Genomic DNA, 21628 nt, shown 5'->3' with positions numbered 1-21628 from the left:
TTGTATATAGATAGTTCTGAAATCTGAAACACTAACGAACATTTTTAAATCCTGTGCATACCGGACTAAACATAGACAATGATGTAGTGTCCGTTATTTTCACTGCAGCTAGTAGGAGAAAAACAATCTGTGATAAAAACCGTCAACAGTAAGTGTAAGGTTTTTTCATCAACTCCTTTGAATATAAGAGCACCACTCACCATTTTGAGACGATGTTCAAGCAAGCAGCAATCAAACAGGAAGAAATCTGTTGTAAAAAAAAAAATGAGAGCTACCATTTTTTCCAGCCACAGTCTCAAGACATTTTACTGTGAGTAAGTGGTGAGATCCACTTTTTTGTCTGTCTTTTTCATTCCTCATTCTCATTGTGTGTCCCCTACTAAAGTAAAACTCGCCGACAGACTGAATATAAGAAGTGGACATAGTCACCATAATGTCACCCACTGGTTTGTGGAAGCCACAAGCTTTTTGTCCGTTGCCATCTTGTTGTTTTGCGACCAAAAGTGACACGAGAGGGTGGAGCTAAGTATCACCGAATGCTAAATAAGACATTTTTAGGCGACCAAAATGTTACAGTTAACTTTCAACACACTGTGAAAGGGTTAACGTTGTAACACGAAAAAACGAACAACTCCCAGACCGGACAACGCCGTGGTAGCGACCTGTCAATCACAAGGTAGCCACGCCCTAAAGCATACCCTGCTTTATGGTCTATTTGGCTCTAAATGGGACCATAATTGACTAAATGAACATCATGCTGTATTGAAGAAGACTAGAAACTAGCGATTGAGACCATAAACTCATGTTTACAATGTTTACTGAGGTAATAAATCAAGTGAGAAGTAGGGTCATTTTCTCATAGACTTCTATACAATCAGACTTCTTTTTGCAACCAGAGTCGCCGCCCCCTGCTGGCTATTAGAAAGTTTAAGGCACTTTTCGGCTTCACATTTTTTTGGACCCAGAGGTTGCTGCCTTAACTCACCTCGATAGGGGTGACAGGTCACAGCTTGATGATATGTGACAGTGAAAGAGTATCAGATTTGTGTGGATCAAACGTCTATTGACTGTGTTTTTACTATGTTTCATCAGAATGCAGTTTCCATGTACTGTCGTCTCGGCTTCGCTGTAAAGAAAGGTCAGGTGATCACCTCAGAACAGCTCCACCCCAGCTGGAAGAACGCCCCATCTGTCAACAGACTCAGGTATGTACAGGCAGCCAATATCAACCGTCCACCACTTCTTTAAAACTGATAGTGGTGCCACGTGTTGAACCACGCTCACCCATTAACTTTAGCATTATTTTACATTTTTAGAAGCAATTTGCCCCCCAAAATTTAAATGTAAACATTTTCCCGGTTATTTTTTTTTAAATGAATCAACCTTTTAGATACTGGCATGTTAGGATACTCAATCTCATGTGGGAAGAAAATTACAGTTGGGGTCTCCAGCATCCATTCATCCACCTATATACACCTAGTAAATCCTTTAAGCTCTCCATCAGGAAAAAATACATTTCTCTAAATGTTGAAATATTTTAATTAATTTTAATTTAATAACCCGCTACACACTACACTCAATGTGGTTCTTCTTTCCTCTGTTAGGAGCACCGTGGACCCTCAGAAGATGCTGCTGTCCTGGGAGCAGGGCAGTCCGGTCATGGAGGGAGGCTCCTCGGCCACCGACACCGACACTACCAGTCTGGAAGAAGGTCTGTGTGGCCAGACACACGCACACACCCACACACACACACACACAAACACACACACAAACGCTGCAGTGTATGCAAATGAATACACATCTTGATGTATGCACACAAGGCACTTTCTGAAAGTTACTTCAGAAGTGTTGAAGCAGCGGTGCTAATTAATCCCTAAGAAAGCTCAATCATGCTTCTGAAAGTAATTCTCACATTAATAGATGTTTGTCTAAAAAGGTTTCATTTGTGCTCTAATTTTAACTTTGTTATGCAGGTTAAGGCTGCGCTGTTGGGTTGCTCAGACTAACAAATTGGATATTGTCAACGTGTCTGTTCATCAACCACATTTACATGTTAATGATCAATTCAAATTTAAATTATTTGAGAAAGAACCCAAAGATGGTTTGGCTTGGCCCTCGTAAACACATTTCATTTTCATAAAATCACAAGCTCATATCCTCAAGTGATGAATGATACAGCTAAGCAGGTGTGCTATTGCATGCATTCATGGTCCTGCACACAGTTATTGCTCTTGTTATATGTTCTTTTTTTTGTCTCTGTAGCAGAAACAGGAAGCGTAAGCAGCCTGAGTATCCCAGTTGCACCAACAAAGAGGATTGCCTTCCTCTTTGACTCCACTCTCACAGCCTTCCTCATGATGGGCAACCTGTCTCCGGTGAGTGACTGGATGTTGACACGAGAAAACACACAGATTCTTGATGTTAAAAGGCTTAAGAGAGACATTTGACACGGACTGTACATCTTGATTCCTTTGTGTCTCTGTCCCTCTATCAGAACCTGAAGAGCCATGCAGTGACCATGTTTGAGGTGGGCAAGCTGTCTGATGAGACTCTGGACAGCTTCCTGGCTGAGTTAGAGAAGGTGAGACCTGCAATTGAAACAAAGCAAACAAAGACTTGCTAGTGTATCTAATAAAGCCTCCGTCATGAAACATCCGAGGTTACTAAATCAGTGTAGAAAATAAATTATAGCTTGATGCTCACAGGTTTACACAAACACTCTACTTGAATGTATTTCCTGGTTTCTCTGTGTCCAGGTGGAGAGCACAGCAGAGGGCGAGGCCCAGCGGTATTTTGACCACGCTCTGACCCTGAAAAACACCATCCTTTTCTTGCGCTACAACAAAGAACTCACTCAGGACCAGGGACCTGATATCCCAAATATAGGTAATTATACAGTTACACCATCTTTGTCACCCCCTTCATGGGTAATTACTAGGGCTGTCAAAGTCGATAACTAAATCGTTTTAACGCCACTCATTTCTTTAACGCATTAATGCAATCAATCTTTCGGAGGTTATAGCGGGCTCGGTTTTAAAGGTATAGTGATGATACTGGCATCATGTGAAACTAGAAATCTTATCATACTAGCTTGTCGCTCCAAACTTGTGCTAAATTTTGGCAAGGAAAAACTGGCATGGCCATTTTCAAAGGAGTCCCTTAACTTCTGACCTCAAGATATGTGAATGAAAATGAGTTCTATGGGTACCCACGAGACTCCCCAGACAGACATGCCCACTTTATGATGATCACATGCAGTTTGAGGCAAGTCATAGTCAAGTCAGCACACTGACACACTGACAGCTGTTGTTGCCTGTTGGGCTGCAGTTTGCCATGTTATGATTTGAGCATATTTTTTATGCTAAATGCAGTACCTGTGAGGGTTTCTGGACAATATTTGTCAGTGTTTAGTCTTGTTAATTGATTTCCAGTAATAATTATATACATACATTTGTATAAAGCAAGACTATTAGCCCACAAATCTCACTTTTAAGGTACATTTTGAACAGATATAAAATATGTGTGATTAATTTGCGATTAATCGCAATGAAATATTTTAATTGATTGACAGCCCTAGTAAATACATGTAAGATCCAGGCGTCATACACCTATACATGTGGCTAATAGGCAGTTTTGAGGCCAGATTGTTTTTTGTGTATTATTACGCAGCTTCAGTGCTCGTTTCTGTTTCAAGTTCTCACTGCCTTTGCCGCCTCAACAGCAAGTTAATGAAATAGAAACTCATATTTATGTCTGCTGTCTGCACACAGTTCCCTCTGTGCTTTGTAGTTAGTTTGTTGCCAACAGTTGACATCATCTGTGATACAAATGCAGCCAACATCTTGTAATGGTTGTTTCAAAATCACTTTCAAAGCTTCAAATATCAATCAGACAGAAATTTAAGGTGAGAGCTGGGATGTGCAGAATGAACACGGAGGAAGGAGTGTGTGTGTGTGTGTGTGTGTGTGTGTTAATGTGTGTATGATTCAAAGCACAAGTGGCTTATTAATTAGAGTGATAAACAGAAATGTATCTGTAAGTATTAGGGGACAAAAATTAATCGTGTAAAAATCCGATTTTGAGGGTTAACTGTTGCTAATTGTTAACAAATCAGCAGCTGTTTAACACTTTCTCCCAATTTTCATCTTGGCTCTTTATTATTGAAAAGATAGTCTGAGCTATCACTACCACAATTTGCGGCAAACAACTGTAAATGACTCCTATTCAACTACTAAAACTTGTTCTGTGGTCTTCAATAATAAATCAATAAGTAATGAAGCATTTAAAAGTTATTTTCATGTGAAAGTTCTAAATAAGACTGGAAAGTCTTTTTGGAAGCAACAAAGAGGAAGTGGATCTTCTGTTTGTGCTGCTTCTGGCAAACGTGTGTGTCACTCTCTCTCTCTCTCGGCTGTCTGCTTCGCCCATCACCTGCGTCTGAATAGTTTCTTTTGAATATGGTCATATATGCCTGTCAATCCAGATGAAGCTGTATTGTTCTACTGGTGTCTCGAGGGGGAGCAAGAAAGAGTGAGTCCTCCAACGACGACAAAGCAAATCTCTGAGTTTCCATGTAGCAACCGTCGTGCCACCAGATGCTGTTTGTTTGGTTTGGCAGCGTGCCTCACTTCTGATTGTCTTATCTCTCAGTCGTCCTCAGCTGCTGCTGCAGGCGTCTGCTGAGGAGCGAGTGCACTGAGAGCCCGCTGGCTGAAGCTAAACTAAGCCCACAATGGTACAAATTATTATAATAATACATTATTATTGCATTACAAAAATCAGCATCCAAACCTCCTTTAAACAATACAGTGTGCAGCAGCAGTCTCAGTGCGTACTGTGATTGACTTTTGTAAGGGTTTGTTCCACTCTATGCTGTGGAATAAATATAAACATCAAGGTCCATCAGGTCAGTTCTTTGCGTCTGCAAAACTCTAGTACTGATTTATCTCATTAATTATCAAACACCTCTTGCCTCTTAGATTTATATCTAGGAGGCAAGAGGTAATTATTAAATCCAAGAATGCCAAGTTGAGACTTGTGTCCTTTGAGAGGACGTTTTTTACAAGTTACCTTGGAGAGAACAGTCTTCTTAACACCACGGCTACAAAGAAAGAATCTCTACCGTGCTCTATGGATGAGATCCACTGCTTCAACCCAGTTACTGTTTGATGCATTCACACTTGGCAGATTAATTTCCAGGATCTTTATTTGCTCTCTTCCTATGCTTCTTTTCATTTAAAGGAGTAGTTGTCTCATGTCTGTCCGGTGTATATACATAACATCTCTTCCTAACTGAATGTGCAAACATCAGATTGTTTCAGTTTTTCCCAATGAAGATGTCCTAACCTGCTCTGTGTATCAGCGAAACGGGAAACAGCAAGCCTAAATGTTCTACTATTGCTGACTTCTATTCTTCTACTCTCCTTGCAGTTACTTCAGTCACTTCACAGAAGACACAAGAATGCAAACTACATGCATACACCTAATAACTCACTCTGAGTTCCCAGCCTCTTTTGTATAGAAGTTGTAACTGTCCCTGATTTTTTCCCCCAACTAGGTTTCCCCTTGGACATGTTGCGCTGTGAGAGCCTGCTGGGTCTGGACCAGGCCACCTGCAGCCGTGTCCTCAACAAGAACTACAAGCTGCTGGTCTCAATGGCGCCGCTCAGCAACGAGATCAGGCCCATCAGCAGCTGCACGCCTCAGGTATGACGCCTGGAGGGAGGGAGAGCAGAGGGGGTACTGTGCGTCACGCTGGGATGTTGGATCAAATGTTGACTGTCTGAGAGTTGTGTGTTTTTGTTTTAGTCGTCAGTTCATGCGTTTGTGCGTGTGTGTGTGTTTGCCCTCTTGCTGTGTGTACGCAAACTTGTGTCACTGTGTGTGTGTGTGTGTGTGTGTATGCTTTGTGGGCACTCAGCCTGCAGTTGCCCCCAACAACAAGGCTACACAAAGAGAGAGGGAGGAAGGAAGGGAGGCAAGGCTCATGAGTAATTCCTCTGCCTGGCCACACTCCAGCTTTCTAGCTGAGCTCAGAGAGACGGAAGGAAAGAAGTTAAACTCTTGTTGTGCCATTCACGCTGCTGTTTATTCTCACACTGCTGGGACTCAGTGAAGTGGAATTCACTGAGTTCTTTTCTTTGTTTTCCGCTCACATCTCTAATAGCAGCTTCAATTTCTGCTTCTCCGACAGAAGAACAACACAGGCGGTTATTCTCCTTTGTCTCCTTTTTTGTCCATTTGAAGTATGTGTTCATGTAAGACATGAAATGGAAAAACCATCTGAGGATGTGTACATGTGTATGCTTTAATTCTATTTCTGCACACTTACGTTATGTGTCCATGTTTGTTTTTCCCCTGCAGCACATTGGCCCGGCCATCCCCGAGGTGAGCTCCATCTGGTTCAAGCTATACCTGTATCATGTGACTGGCCAAGGCCCGCCGTCTCTGCTGCTCTCCAAAGGCTCCAGGCTCCGCAAACTGCCAGACATATTCCAGGTTAGCCCAAACTAATAATTAATCAGGCAGGTAGGTTAAATACGTGTAGGGACACAGTTGAGGAGGTAAATGTATGCTGATACAGATACTGTATACGCTAAAGATATCTCTTTGAAGTCAGATAAGAAAAGTCCCACAATGTGATAAGAAAAACTACTTTTTGAGCCCGATGAAATATTTGATTGGACACTTTTTCAATTCTACCCTTTTAAATTTTGACCTTGCCGTTTCAGTTGATTATCAGAGCACTAGAGGGGAAATTCAACACTGTTTCGTTCGTGCCCGTCAACCTTTCTTAACAAAGCATACCACACCGTGCATCTGCATTCTTCCCCTCCAAGGCTTCCCGATGGTCTTGGAATTTTTTAAGCTATCTTGGGAATGTGAGGCAGGGAGCGAAAGAGAAATTGATGAAGTAAATTCTCAGGGGAGGACAGGTAATATCATGCAAATGGGTCACTTTATTGGAACATACCATCTTGTATTTTTCTACTTGTTACTTGCCATCTTGTTCAATTTAACTATTTTTCTTCACAGTGAACTTAACTGTAGTATTTTTACTCCTTCACCACTTTAAGAGCTGGAAATAATGAACGAAACAGAAAAGATTAACACCTTAATTTCATGGAAAAGCTCTGAATCGGTTAGGGAAAACCATGCAAGTGTCACGACATGTAAAATCAGCTGCAGGGTGGGAGGTTTAATTATTTTAATCAGTTTATGTTTGGCAGAGTGGACGATTGACAAGTTCACATGTTGGTATGAACGGGGGAGTGATGATGTATTACACATGAAATGTAATTACCGTTGTAGAGGACAGACGTACTGAAACATTTCCCTCTACCTTGTGTCAAGAGTCTTTTTAAGTTTTATATTATATGAAAAGCATTCTTCTTCTTATTCATCACTACTCAGTATGGTGAGTGATGAGCTGCTGTACTCCCATGATGCCGGTCCGTCACATCACAGTCCAGTGATTAGCAGCTGTGGAAGAATCCTTTGCTTGACCTGCTTTTCTCCCTTCAGGTCTATGACAGGTTGTTGATCACCTCCTGGGGTCACGACCCCGGAGTCGTGCCAACATCCAACGTGCTGACCATGCTCAACGATGCCCTCACACACTCTGCTGTACTAATCCAGGTAAACACACACACACACATGAGCTCCAATTTTACAATGAGGTTGTTTCCGGATTTCTGTTTGGCTTAATTGCTTGAATTTGAACTTTTGAACATTGCATAATCGAATGTTATGTATGTACTTTCTGTGTGTTTTCAATAATAACATATTTGGTGCCACTGTGTGGATATATAAACTGTGCTGTATGTGTATGTGTGTGTGTGTGTCTGTAACCCTCAGGGTCACGGTATGCACGGCCATGGAGAAACCGTTCACATCCCGTTTCCCTTTGATGCAGAAGATCTGAAAGGAGGTGAGGTATTATTATATGTGGCTAAAGCTATAAAATCTCTTAGTAATTGACAGCCTATAAGTTATGCTAATATGAGAATAATTCACTCAATCAAATAGAACTGCAACTAATGATTATTTTCATTATCAAGAAATCTGCCGATTATTTTTCTAGATTAATCAATTAGTCGTTTGGTCTATATTTTCAGAAAATTGTGAAAAATGTCCGTCTCAGTTTCTCAAAGTTCAAGGTGATGTCTTTGAATGTCTTGTTTTGCCAGTCCAAAACCCAAAGATATTCAATTTAATATGATTTATAACAGAGAACAGCAGGAAATCTCCATATTGGAGAGGATGAAAACTGTATTTTCTGCCATTTTTGCATGAAAAATTACTTCATTGATTAATCGATTATAAAAGTAGTTGCCGATTATTTTTCTTTCAAAACCACAGAATGAAGAACAGTGTTCGCAATCTTAGAAAGGAACGGCAGACTTTTTCATTCACTTCCCATTCTCTATTCACATTCCTTGACTTCGGGGTCAGGGAGGTAAAAGCCACACATACAGCAGACAATAATAATTATACTATATATATTTGCCTATACATATATTATAGTTTTTGCACCCTCATCTTGGTATGAGGTACAGAGTCACCTTAAACTAGATTATTTTATAAGCATGGAAGACTCTTTAAACCCTGAATGCCACATGTCCTGTTACTGAACACTGCTAATTAATTTTGCTGTTATGTGAAACTTTTTATGCTGCTCTCTCTGCCCAGACTCTCTCGTAAAAGAGATTCTGAATCTCAATGGGAATATTTCTTGTAAAATGAAGGTTAAATAAATAAAATAAATGCACTCTATCAATATTATTGTGCTGTCACTGCCGTGTCGTGCGTAAATGATTAACATAACCTCAAGCTGTGCTCCTTTCTCTGGTGACTCAAATATTCATTTTTTGGCTTTTGAGGGTTTTAACTCGTCAAACATCATAAAAAGGATTTGGATCCTCTGAAATCCTTCTCTTCTGAATTTGTGTGTGAAGTTTAACACTAACACTCATCCCTCTAATACATTTGCTGTCACAACATGACACCCTCTGTCGAAACAGATTTGATATGAATGCCATGCTTCGCAGATATTGATAGAAATATCTATGGAGTTTAACTCGCGTTGTTTGTGTTGTCTCTCCGTCCTGTGCAGAGTTCTCCTACTCCAACATGTGTGTGCACAAGTCGCTGCAGACGCTGAAGGACAAAGTGGACCTGGAGCACCAGTGTGGCTACGTCACAATGCTCAACTCCAACAACAGGCACCGTCGCAGGCTCAGCGACAGCGCCGAGTGCAGAGGTAGGATGTGCACATGCAGATGTTTGCATGTGAGAGACAAGACATATAGTTGAATTAGTAACAACGTCGTTGCCTCTGATGGCCATTGGCACTGATGGTGCAAATTAGATAAAGATTGCTCACAGTCCAGTTTAATTATTCTGTTTGTCTGCATAATTGTGTCCCTTATTGTGATAGCCTTTGCTAATGGATGTGGATCGAACAGTATTAGCCTTTACCTTGAGATTTACTGATTGAATGTTGCTGACATACTAACATAGATACTCATGCAAAAGTTGTGCATTTAATGAAGCTTCCTAACTGAAAGGCATTCAAGCTGTGAAACAACCTTTCTGCGTGTTAATGCTGATGGAGATTTGTTGCTTTTCTTCAAGGGGACACCCATCTAGGTGGAGGCCTGGACACCAACGGCAGCACTGAGTCCTTTGAGCTTGTGACAGAAGAAAACAACGGGGAAGGCAAAGTAAAGACAGATAGTAGGTCTACATTTTTGGTAAATGCACAGAATACTTCACCCACAAAATGACCATTTGAATACTCACCGTGTGTTACCTTGAATTCTGGAAGAAAACTTATCTCGCATGTCTCCATGGTGAATGAAGAATCAAAAAACAGTGAAAGGTCTTGATGAATTGAAGTAAAACCTTACTATTTAAAACACTTCCACATAAACAGTCTCACAGTTGCGCAGGCGCGCTACCCGTCCGTGCGTGTCTGAAGTGTTTAAATGGTAAGGCTTTGGTGACGATGTATGTGTTTGGGAAGTAGTGAGCATATGGATTAATGAGATATGAATTATGCTGCACGAGTTGTATGAGAGTTTGTAAACGGATGTTTTGATATAGTTTTGCATTTGTTAAATCTTGGAACCCGTCAGCTAACGGTCTGAAGACGGATAAGCCTCTAGTGGGTAAGGGGCTATATTTCTGGGGTTCCGGTTTAGCCAGCGGATATCTGGGCCAAAACTTCCTTTCCTGTTCGCTGCTCATTGTTTACAATCCAAACTTAAGATGCGAGACACGTACGACCGGATTTCTTCACAAGCAGCCAGTTTACAAGCTCATTTTAAACCAATTAAAAGCTAAATCATCGTCAGAGGATATCCGGTGGGTTCCCAGATTGTATTTCGGCCGATGCGTTCCGCCTCTTTTGCTCTCCACACGGACTGTTTACCTGCATTCAACCAAAGCCTGCTCGAACGCGATTGGTTAATACTATTTGGACTACAAATAGACACCAAAACGCTTCGATACCAAAATCTTGTCCCGTTGCCTACAGATTCTTCACATGAATGCAGAATCTGTTTATAGAGATTAGCTGTTGTTAAATGCTGCCCCCATCTACTTCAGTTAATCAAGACTTTTTTGTATTCTTCGTTCACCATGGAGGCATGAAAGAAAGTTTTCTTCAAGAATTCAAGGTAACACAGGGTGAGTAATTGATATACAAATGGTCATTTTGTGGGTGAAGTATTCTTTTAATGTATATATTTATTTCTTTTTCTATTAGAATACATTCAAATTACATAATCAGATGTTTGAGAGTTGTCAGAGATGCTGAGGACCTGAATGGGAGACCAGCATGTCTGTCTTAATGGTATGTGTCTCATGTTGTAATGTATGTCATCACCATCCCTCCTCTCCCTTGCCGATCCCTTTCTTTCAGACTTTTCATCTGAAGATGAGTGGGTCCCTCTTGAACTGTGCTTCGGCATGCCCCTCTTCAGCTCCGAGCTAAATCGCAAAGTGTGTCGAAAAATCGCCACGCACAAACTGTGCTGCAGCGAAAGGTACAAAAAAACAAAAAAACACCCAGCATCCTCAGAGATTTCACTTTTGTTTAAAACATTGAGAAAAGTGTGAAGACGTGTGTTGTAGCGGTGCTAGACTTTAGCTTTGTTGTCGTTTCAGCCTTCAGGACCTTCTTCACTCGAGCCGAAAGCTGTCGCTGAAGGTGTTGAGCTTCGTTCAGTCATTCCAGGTAAAAACAGTCTGCTGCCTCTTCAGGTGGCCACTTGAGAATACTCGCAGAAAAAGAAAGAGAAGAAATAATGTCCAGTGAAAAAGTCATGAATTTAACTTTACAAATTGAGTTTGTTTTCGAATTAATCAAGTTTACAGACTGATAAATAATCTATAAATGTATCTAATAGAAACGTTGGTTTAATGTGGTTTAGAAGCAACAATATCCACGGTACTTTATGGTGAGAGAGAAGAGCAGGCTTTTTTAATAAACAAAAAAAACAAACAGAAATTTGTTATCTTAAGATAATGAGATATTTAACACCTTTCACATGAAAGAAAACAATATGATTAAATCTTTCATTTGGAATAATAAATAAGGGCAGCACTGAAGTGTATTTTTAATCATGAGATAATGAGATAATAAGTCACGATTTACTAGAACGGGCTTGAAACAATTACCAGCCATCATGACTGCTCATGGCATCTGTTTCATGACCTTTTGTTTTGATTCAGTATAATTATACATTATATACTATTCTTGCACCAATTAGTTCATCTTTATTTTGATACTGTACATTTGTCAAACCCATAAAGATATTTTATCACGAGATGACCCACAGCCAGTTGGAGAATAGACTTCTAATTGAAGGTAAATATAGCGAATAAAGAGTTTCATTTTATTTTATTGAGAGATGAAAAACAGATCATTAACATACCAAACATAGAGTGTATTGTACATGTAGATTCGAAAGGAGAAACAAAAGAAAGACATGGGAGAAAACAAACAAAACCAAAATAAAAAATGCAAGACAATTATCATAGTTGAAATTGAGTGCAGTAACTCGGGGTTATGTGAGAGTTGGGTTGAGATAGAAATTAGGTATTCTGTTGATTTGCAAATGATCCGGTTGTTGTTGTTTCAGTCTGCGAGGATGTGTGTAAGTGTGAGAAGAGAAAAACAAGACAATATGAAGCAGAAAGATAAATTTAATAGAAAAAAAACATTTTAATAGAAAGGGATAAGGGAATGGTGAATATGTGGTTTTAGTTTAAAATTTGAACATCCTGTCTCGTTTGTGTCACAGACCTACCTGATGTACCCTTTCTGCATATTTTATACACATAATTTAGCGTTTAGAGGAGATGGATGTTTTTATAAAGCAGCTTCAGAGGGTAACTCCGACAGGAACCATTCTCCTTAGCCTTTCCCCAACTTTGTTTTTGTCCCGGAGAAATGTCTCCTTGTCCCACATATCATGACATCCGCTCTACCTGGTGTTCTGATCTGTGACATTTGTCCCGTGTTGGCAGGACGGCGTCCAGCCCTCTGACCTGGACAGCGGCGTGTCGAACCCTCTCAGTCAGCCCCCGGCGGAGTCCGGCGTCCCCCTGCCCGCCCTCAACCTCCTCTTCAAGGACGGGCAGCTGAGGGAGTGGAGCGGGCGGGCCCCTCCTCCTCTGGACATCTCAGCTCTGCAGAAGGACCAACCCTCATAAGTCACCAGCCCACAAAACTTCCAGGAAAAACGTCATTTCATCGAAAAGGACCACCCTCTCACTGGGGAAATTGTTATCTGAAGTCCAACCCTGCATCCTGTCTATCAGTATCCTGTCATGGGAAGTTTAGCCCCGCCAGCACTTCATTCACCTACTGTATGAGGAATCATCGGTCTGACTAGTTCAAACCCCCCCTCGCTGTTCTCCCCTCTGTGATTCCTCATATTCGTAGCAAAGCAGTGTTATCTGTTGGAGTGGTGCTATTATCACAGTATATAACAGTGATGCAGGTCAACAGCATATAACCTGGAAGACCATTTAACTGGAAAACGCACGCTGTGCTCCCGCCCTACCCTTCAATCAATGGATGTGCTGTGAGAGCGGAGTGGTAAAGTGGTTAATATTGGTATAGATGTTCTAAAAATGACCCACAAAATAAACGGTGAAGTGTTGAACAGACATCTTCAGGAATCATTTGACAATATGCATATTCTAGGACCAAGTTTTTGGAGTCCAGATGCAGACCCCGCTGCCTCCCTGTGTTGTCTCACGTAAAGTGATCTGATGCATGATACTGTTGCACAACTCGTACCATAAAAAGAATACTTTCCTCTTTACTTGTAATCAATATTGGGGGCATTTTATTATTTGCACTGTGCAGGATTTCTCCAAACCTGTGGAAGAGATAATGTAATTTTTTTTTTTTTAGACGTTGGACCCCTTGTAGTGCGCACATGGTTTTAGAGCTCACGTTTACCACAAGAAAGTGTTTCCTCTTGGAAACTGACTGGGCATCAGAGAAACTGTTTTTTTTAGTTATTATTTGTTATCATTTCTCTGTACATGAGAACACCAAAGACCATTTTCTTTTCCTGTATAATTATTATTTTTTTTTATCTTCTGTTTTACTGTCTTTACGTTTATTTTGCTGCCTTATCACTGTCAGCCAATCAACAACTACCAGGTCTTTGATCAAATCTCTAGATTTGATTTGCTTATGTATATTTTTTTTTGCCTTTCTTTTTCATTTTACAAATGATTTATGCACATTTGAATGCGTGTCTATAACCAATAAAATCAACAACATTGGGCCACAACCTACCCACCGTTGCCCCTGTTAAAGAATTTGACCAGATTAACCAAGTGTATCTAATTGCACAGAACGGGAACAGTCAGGTCTGTGTGTTTGACCCAGGCCTGTACCCTGCCAGTATCTCTCCCTGGATCGACTCCAGTTTGTGTGCAGTGCAGTGCACTCTTGGCCAGCCCGCCACACTCTCCAAGGGATTCTGTTTACACCATGTTTTGAAAAATGGGGTTTGTAGTCTAGAGAGGAGAAGGCGACTTCGCTGTGAAGGCTGTCACAGACCCATGGGATGGAAATGCTAATGCTTTGCCCAGCGTTTCAGAGATGTGATGGCCCAAAAAAGTGTCTGAAGTCTGTCATGAATTTTCAGTGTAGCTCCAAGAATATAGAGTACTTTTTATTGCATTTAGAATGCTAACCTATTTTGTTGAGTATTTTTTTTTTTTTTTTTGAAGGAATCTGCCTCCTGCAGTTTTTGACCCACTTGTGGTTGTTGTTTCTAATAACGTGATGCTGAAATAGAAAAAAAAAGACTAACATGAGGTCCCGTTGAAGCATGATGACTGTGTAGAAACTGTTGTGTGTATGTTGTGTATGCGTGTGTATTGTACACCTCACTCTTGGTGTGTTTTCATACACGCCTACCTTTCACAATAAGAGCCCCACCCCCTCCAATCCTGCCTGTCTGTTATCTAGTTGCAGTGCTCGGTCACCCCATCCTCCCCCAGGTATACATCCACCAGTGTTTAAAACAATGCTAGTTTTATATGTCAGCTTATATTTTAGGAGATCTTTGTTGTAGCTTGTTTAATGGGACTGTGAATATCATTGACTGAGTTAATAATGATGCTCTTGTAATTAAATGGGTTAAAAAAAATAAGAAAGTGACATTCCTTCAAAATGCCCTTCCTCCATCCTTGCTCCATCTCCCCTCTGCTCCAGATACATGTTATTATTACAAATAAATATGTAAAAAGTATATGAAAATATAAATAAATATGTAATAAGAACAAACTCTTTTTTCCTCCCTGAAAATGCCTCTGTGTCCTTTTTTCCCTGATCTATACTTTGAGATTTTGTGTCCCTGATTTCAGCCGCTACTGCTCTGAATTGTTGTAGCCAATCACATAACATGATATAAAGCCGTGCTCGGTAGATGTTTTCCTAGCCAGGTGGAACAGATGGTGTGCAAGACGCAGCGGTCCGGATGCTCTGTCCATCTGCCTCAAGTACACACTTGTTCACCCATCCCTGTAGATTTAAATAAATAAACACTTAGCTGAAAAACAATGTCTGATACATGGATTGTGAAACCTTTTTTGAAAAGCTATGAAAACCCCACGTTTTTGGGAGGAAGATTAAGGTGTCAGCCTGTGCCCTCACCGGACAGGTGGAGCCCCACCTAATTGACTATGTCTCCCAGGCCTCCCTGCTCCAGTAATTTCCCAGCACCACAAATTACAGTGTGTCACCGGGGGGCACCAGGGGCGTAAACTGGGTCATGCCACCCGAGGATAAGACGCACCGAGAAGCGGTCAAATGAGCTGCATGTCACCACTCTAACAGTTCTTTTCTTTCCCAACACCCTCAGCCCTGCACTGACGCTCGGGAAAGGTGTAATACATCTGCTGAATTCATTCTGCACATTTGTTATTTTTGACTTCCATCATATGCAAACTGGGACTGCTACAACGCTCCAGGCTGAAATGGGAGGAAAACTGTGAATAGAAATAAACATTGCGCTGTACATGCATAGACTTGAGCCAAAGCTGATGAAAGGTCAGCGAAGGTGAAGGAGAATTTAATCTGGCCTTCTCTGAAATACGTTGCTTTATCATCATTTCAAGTGAAACTGGAAGTACAACAACTTAGATAATGTTCCTTTGAATTGGGCTGCATCATTATGACATCAGCTCATGATTCTACAGTTTATCCCTCTTGGTGTGGACTGCACATAGATGTCCACTGTCCAAGACAACTTAGTTTATCTGTATTGCCCAAAGGAGACAAAATGCAAGCAGCTCTGTGAGGCTGTACTTAGAGGAACAGTGCAGCTTTGAGCTGAATGCTAACATCAGTATGCTAACACGCTCACAATGACAATGCCAGCGTTGCCAGATGGGAAATGTTAAAATATCGTACCAGAGGCTTCAAATTTATTGTATTTTGAGGAAGATTATCATCATAGCCACGAGAATAAACTGGCGTAAATGTCTAGAATTTAATCCGCAATTTGCAAAAACTTGCAAAAACTCTTGTACGACTGGCTGCCTATCCTAAACCTAAACTATTCGAGGTAATGCCTAACCTTAACCATCTCACAGCGCAAAATCAACTAATTGTAAGCGTCACAAAATGAAATGGTCAAATTATCGTACATTAGGATACTTTTGGCATTATTGATCGTCGTACTGAGGGCAAAATTATCATACAAATACTATAATTATCGTACATCTGGCAACGCTGGACAAATCTAACATGCAGATGCTTAACAGCTACGTTTGCCATACATCCTCTTAGTTTAGCATGTTGGCATCCTAACATTTGACTATTAGCACTAATCACAAGGTATACAGTTGAGGGGAATGCAATTCATTATGCTGGCAGTCAGTCAACAAAAGTGCAAAAAAAAAATTTCAAGACAATCCATCCAATAGAAATGTCAATGTCAACCTCATGGTGGTGCAAGAGGAAAAGTTGGGGATCACCAAAGTCAGTCATACATCATCTGGGGATCATGAAGGCCTACACAATTTTGTGCCAACTCATAGATGAGACAAAGTAATTAGGATTCATCCTCTGGGGACCACGAATGCATGCAAAAAAAATCATAGCAATCTTTTAAATAGTTGTGGATCAACAGACAGACCGTGACACAATGCTGCACCGCTTGAGTGGCTAAAATCGTTAAACGTTGGTTCCGTCTTGACCTGGAAACCTGCGTGTAACCTGCAAGATATTTGATATTTTGAACCCTGTGACTCAGGTTGAATTACTAACCAGGGAAAACATTCAATCTGGATTAGCCAGAGTTGGAAATCACACAGCGTGATCCTGTGCAGTTCTAAGAAAGCTCAGTCTCTTAATTAACCTGATAGTCTTAAGGAGCGCTGCCCAAAGGCCTCCATGCTAATCTGCTGAGTCCACTGTGGCCAATGAGGCCATTCTGACTGTTTAAACTAAATGAATGGATCAGGAGAGATTGTTTTCTGTTGAGACACGTCCTCTATCGTATCTCTACTGTACTGGATGACTTTGCAGTCAGTTTGTAATCGGTCCCTCCAGTGGGTACTCAGCTCAGAGTTCGGATCAAACTCAGGTTCATCCTCTGTTAGCGTTCATGTCTCTGTCTGTCTCTCTTCTACACAGAGTTGAACATTTGTTTCTATTTACAGCCTGTCAAACATGCTCACACCCGTCAGCATCTCTCCCAGTCTCTCGCTCAAAGCCATAAGGACAGGTGTTTTCACACGGAGGCTGCTGCAGCGAGTGTCATTTTTGGGGCATTCTGAGCACATTCCCCTTGCCTGTGGGATACAGTAGTGAGAAAATAGCCCATAACTGAGAGCGAGTCTCGGCAGGCCACAAGCCACTACAAATGTAATGGAGACATTATGGTCCCACCAGGAGATGGAGGGGGGAGCAAATGACTGTGCAGCTTCAGTTCATTCAAGGACAGACAGGTGGTCAAAACAGTAAAATATTGCAGAAGTTGGACCCCCTCACAGTCCTCCTAACAGTCCTCCTCACTGTGTAGGGTTGCAATCCGTAATAGGGCCACATTCAGCGACTAAACCCAGGATGCAGTTTTGCCTACTCTGCATTTGTACAGTGAGTTTCTGATCACAGAGCGAGTTGCAAAAAATATAACCAAATAAAAACAACAAAATAAATAAATAAAAATACAGTAAAATGATAACATAGATAATTCAATAAATAAAACAAAAGATATCCGATAAAATAAAATGAACATTACCAAATAAAAAGGATGGACGAATAAAATATAATAATCGACAAAAAAAAAAAAATCAAAAAAAATACATAAATACAATTAAAAATACAAAAAAATAAATGAAGTAATGTAAAAATAACTCACTAAGAAAAAAAGAAATTAACTAAAAAAAATGAATAAAATTAAATAAAAAATAGATAACTTCCTAACTAACTAAATAATTAACCAACTAAATATATAAACAAAATACAACAAACAAAGATAACTAAAAATGCAATAAAATAGCTAACTAACTAAAAAGAAATAGAATAAGATAAATTAATAAAAACTATAATTTTATAAATATAATCAAATAAAAACAACAAAATAAATAAATAAATAAAAATACAGTAAAATGATAACATAGATAAATCAATAAATAAAACAAAAGATAACCAATAAAATAAAATGAACAATACCAAATAAAATGGATGGACGAATGAAATATAATAATCAACAACAACAAAAAATAATAAAAATGACACCATAAATAACTAAATAAATACAATAATATAGTATAAATGTAATCATTTATGAATATAATCCTATGCATTTACAGTCAAATAATCCTGTACACCTACAGCAAAAAATATACATTAGTAGAGCATTCACATTTTTATTTACCCCAGAAATCAAGTTTGTATTTCATTTAAATTAATACCAAATAGAAAAACTTTTATGCTCAAAGCTGTTCAGACAAAGAAAGGCAAAGAAGTGCAACTTTGTTTACATTTTATTTATTACATCTACCATACCTATTTTACAAGTGCAACTACCTCTGTTTACATTACATCTATTTTTCATATTTTATACTTCTAGTGTAACACTTCTGTTTATATTTATTTATTACATCTATTTTACCTGTTTTATTTGCTTTATAACTGTGTTATATGTTTTATCTGCCTCGTTTAGTCTTGTCAAGTATTTGTTTTAAAGCACTGACCAGAAGTGGCAAACTGTGAATCTCGTTGTATTTAATACGATGACAATAAAGCTTTCTATTCTATTCTATAACATTTACACAACAGTATGTAAGTCTTCTCTGAGAGATGAGGAGCGGATATTACAGTTTTTCTCAATTGTTTACACACAAATACTGGTACTTGACACACAATGACCACAACATGTAACTCATGCACCAACTCCCTGAACCAATTCTGCTAAACTACAAGCACAATTCCTGCTTTACACTCAAATTGCAGTTCTAAAACACACTTTTTTCAAAACACTACACACAATTCTCTGCATTTGGCACAATTTTCATGAAGAAAATCTCGTTTTCACAAGGAACACACTGTCATTCAAAATTCTAAAGTCAATTGCCCTACTATGCACACTGACTCATCACATGGGCAAACACCTGTCACACAGTGTTACAATTAGCAATCAGAGCTTTAGCATAGAAGGGAAAACATTGCTTGTGATGTGGATGAGGTGCTGTGGCCAGACTGAAACAGAAGAGAGGATGCAGCATAGTTTTTTTTACTGTAACTGTATACAGTAAATTCCTCTGTTGTTTTGTATGTAGGCCACTGTATGTGCAACTTTGTGTTGGTTGGGATGTACACTGTGTACATTGTTTTTGTGGGGAAAATAAAATATATTTGTTACCGTGTATTTGTGTGTTCTGAGTATAAAAACAATATTCTAAAATATTTTACAACACACTTATGTATGTACTGTCTGTAGTAACAAAAAAAGGCCTAAGTCATTATGATGAATGGAGAAGAAGTGTTTTCCATTCATCATAGTGTTTTACATTGAGCACATCAGTGTTCAACTGGTTCTTATAAATGTCTATTCATATGATGGTGTGTGTGTGTCATTTGAAAACAAAATACCATTTTGAGAAGAAATAACATTGTTTTGAATGTAAAGTTTCATTTTGCAGGAGAATTGAGGGGTTTTGCCCATTGTGTGTGTGTTTTTTGATTTGTGTGTAGAGTTCTGAGAGTATGAGGCACGCTTTCAGAAAATGTGTGTAAACAATCGAGAAAAACTGTAAAGGTGCGGTGAAGAGAATTACGCGCACTTCCGCTTTAAAAACGTCACTGTGTCGCTGGAGAGAGTCACTGTTGGTGATGCGGAGCTCCAGATCTGCCTTCACTTCACCGCCGGACGGACGGATCTCTCTCTAGTACCGCTGCTGCTGCTGCTGCTCGGTGCTGCTGCTCGGAGCAGCGCGCTGGGGACTAACGAGGATTTGAATTTGAACCGTTGTCATGACAGCCGGCAGACGGAACTTTACGCCTGGAGCCAGCAGGTGAGTCTACGAGGCTAACTACACCTAACGGAGCATTTGAAACCAGTTTGTCTCCCCCTCCCAACTCCACTTGTTGGAGTTGATGTGGCACTAAACAGGCAGTCACACCACGGAGACATACTGATGCGTAATTTGGATATAAAAGCCCTGTCCGTCGGCATGGCGACAGAAGTTTTGTGTCAGTTGGCGGTGATGTTTGTCGGCCGGTAGCAGCTCGTTGCATCAGATCACATTACACAGGAGCGGCATGGGGAACCAGATGGACAAGCTGTCTCATCTAAGTTACGCAGAAGTTCCCACGGTGGACCCGAACGGAGTGGACACGGAGGACTGTCCGCGCATCGGCGTCTCGTACATCTTCTCCAACGACGACGACGAGCTGGAGGACGTCTGCGCTGTCGACGGCTCCGATAGAGAGCCGAAGAACCAGGAAGAGAAGCAGTACGACCAGAGAGACGAGGTGGAGTGCTCCGTGTACTACAGAGACGAGTGCATCTACGAGAAGAGCGGCAAGTGCAACAACCTGGAGGTTTACTCTCCGGAGAATCTACTAAACAAGTGCAAAGCGGGTGATTTGGTGGAGTTTGTGGCTACAGGTCAGTTCCCACACTGGGCTGTGTACGTTGGAGACTTCCAGGTGGTGCATCTGCACAGAGCCGAGGTGAAAAACAGCTTTCTGACGGATGCAAGTCAAGGCAGGAGGTGTAGGATTGTGAACGAGTTGTACACATTCAAAGCTCTGGGTGCAGATATGGTTGTGCAGAATGCGATGGAGCAGGTGGGATTAAAGGATGGAGAGCTGAGCTGGAGGAACTCTGAGGGTTTTGCAGCCTGGTGCAGGTTTGGCAAGAGGGAGTTCAAGATGGGAGGGGAGATCCGGATAGGCAAACAGCCCTACAGGTTGAAAATATGCATGTCTGATAAACATTCGCACATGCTGGAGTTTCAGAGCTTGGAGGACATGATCATGGAGAAGAGGAGGAACGATCACCTGGGCAGGACAGCAGTGTTGCAGGAGCTGGCCACTCACTTCAGCAGCGTGGAGGAGATAAAGAGTGAGCCAGGAGCTGACTGATGATGGGATGCTCCTCAAAATAAACTGCTTTTGCAAAGTAGAGTAGCCTTTACCAAACATAAACTGTTACACCCCCTGCTTTAATCTATAGCAAGCCTTCACTCCTTCATTTTTTTATTATTATTAAAGGGACAGTTTGTAACTTTCAGAAATGCTTGTTAACAGCGACACCTGTGGCCGCTAAATCAACAGGAAGTCAGCGTCGGGCTAGCGCTTGTGCTCGCTCTACATAGACGTGAACGAGCATCCCTCAAAACAGTGAGGCGACACACGTCAGCTAAAAGCACAATATCGCTCTATATTTCACCAGCTTGGCAGTAATGTTAGCTGACCTGATCCTAGTGTTGGCTAGAGAAACGTTATTGTCTCCGACCGGGTGCCCGGTGTCTCCCTCCGGCACCAGGCTGGAGACGATAACGTTTCTCGCTGCGGAGCCCCGTCACTTCCCAAGACACGGAAAACCTCTGTTGGTCTGGAGGAGCTGCAGCA

The 21628-nt window shown here is 40.7% G+C and overlaps 2 protein-coding genes across 3 annotated transcripts in view; both read left to right on the top strand.

Annotated features, from left to right (window-relative positions):
- fam91a1 (family with sequence similarity 91 member A1) overlaps positions 1 to 14845 on the top strand; it is a 28502-nt gene extending 13657 nt beyond the window's left edge. Inside the window, exons 11-24 of one of the 2 annotated variants that reach the window (XM_037795409.1) lie at positions 1093 to 1205; positions 1605 to 1711; positions 2266 to 2375; positions 2495 to 2581; positions 2757 to 2886; positions 5558 to 5706; positions 6364 to 6498; positions 7525 to 7638; positions 7858 to 7930; positions 9116 to 9262; positions 9637 to 9738; positions 10928 to 11051; positions 11173 to 11242; positions 12538 to 14845. In XM_037795409.1, the coding sequence (XP_037651337.1) occupies positions 1093 to 1205; positions 1605 to 1711; positions 2266 to 2375; positions 2495 to 2581; positions 2757 to 2886; positions 5558 to 5706; positions 6364 to 6498; positions 7525 to 7638; positions 7858 to 7930; positions 9116 to 9262; positions 9637 to 9738; positions 10928 to 11051; positions 11173 to 11242; positions 12538 to 12723 (1647 nt within the window). In that variant the 3' untranslated portion in view covers positions 12724 to 14845. Of the gene's footprint in view, positions 1 to 1092; positions 1206 to 1604; positions 1712 to 2262; positions 2376 to 2494; positions 2582 to 2756; positions 2887 to 5557; positions 5707 to 6363; positions 6499 to 7524; positions 7639 to 7857; positions 7931 to 9115; positions 9263 to 9636; positions 9739 to 10927; positions 11052 to 11172; positions 11243 to 12537 lie in introns of both variants that reach the window. The other variant, XM_037795408.1, reaches the window with a different exon arrangement.
- A 5017-nt stretch (positions 14846 to 19862) lies between these two features.
- On the top strand, positions 19863 to 21372 carry lratd2a (LRAT domain containing 2a). Its single transcript, XM_037793743.1, has one exon. The coding sequence runs from the start codon at positions 20312 to 20314 to the stop codon at positions 21137 to 21139; it is 828 nt and encodes a 275-aa protein (XP_037649671.1). The 5' UTR covers positions 19863 to 20311; the 3' UTR covers positions 21140 to 21372.
- The last annotated feature ends 256 nt before the right edge of the window (positions 21373 to 21628 follow it).

Source organism: Sebastes umbrosus, chromosome 15, assembly GCF_015220745.1.
Source record: "Sebastes umbrosus isolate fSebUmb1 chromosome 15, fSebUmb1.pri, whole genome shotgun sequence".
NCBI classification, from domain to species: Eukaryota; Metazoa; Chordata; class Actinopteri; order Perciformes; family Sebastidae; genus Sebastes; species Sebastes umbrosus.
Note: the sequence above shows the minus strand (reverse complement) of the source record. Positions and strands in the feature narration are given on the sequence as shown.

Excerpts from the sequence above, each read along its gene's own strand:
- lratd2a (XM_037793743.1), top strand. The coding sequence starts at position 20,312 with ATGGGGAACCAGATGGACAAGCTGTCTCATCTAAGTTACGCAGAAGTT.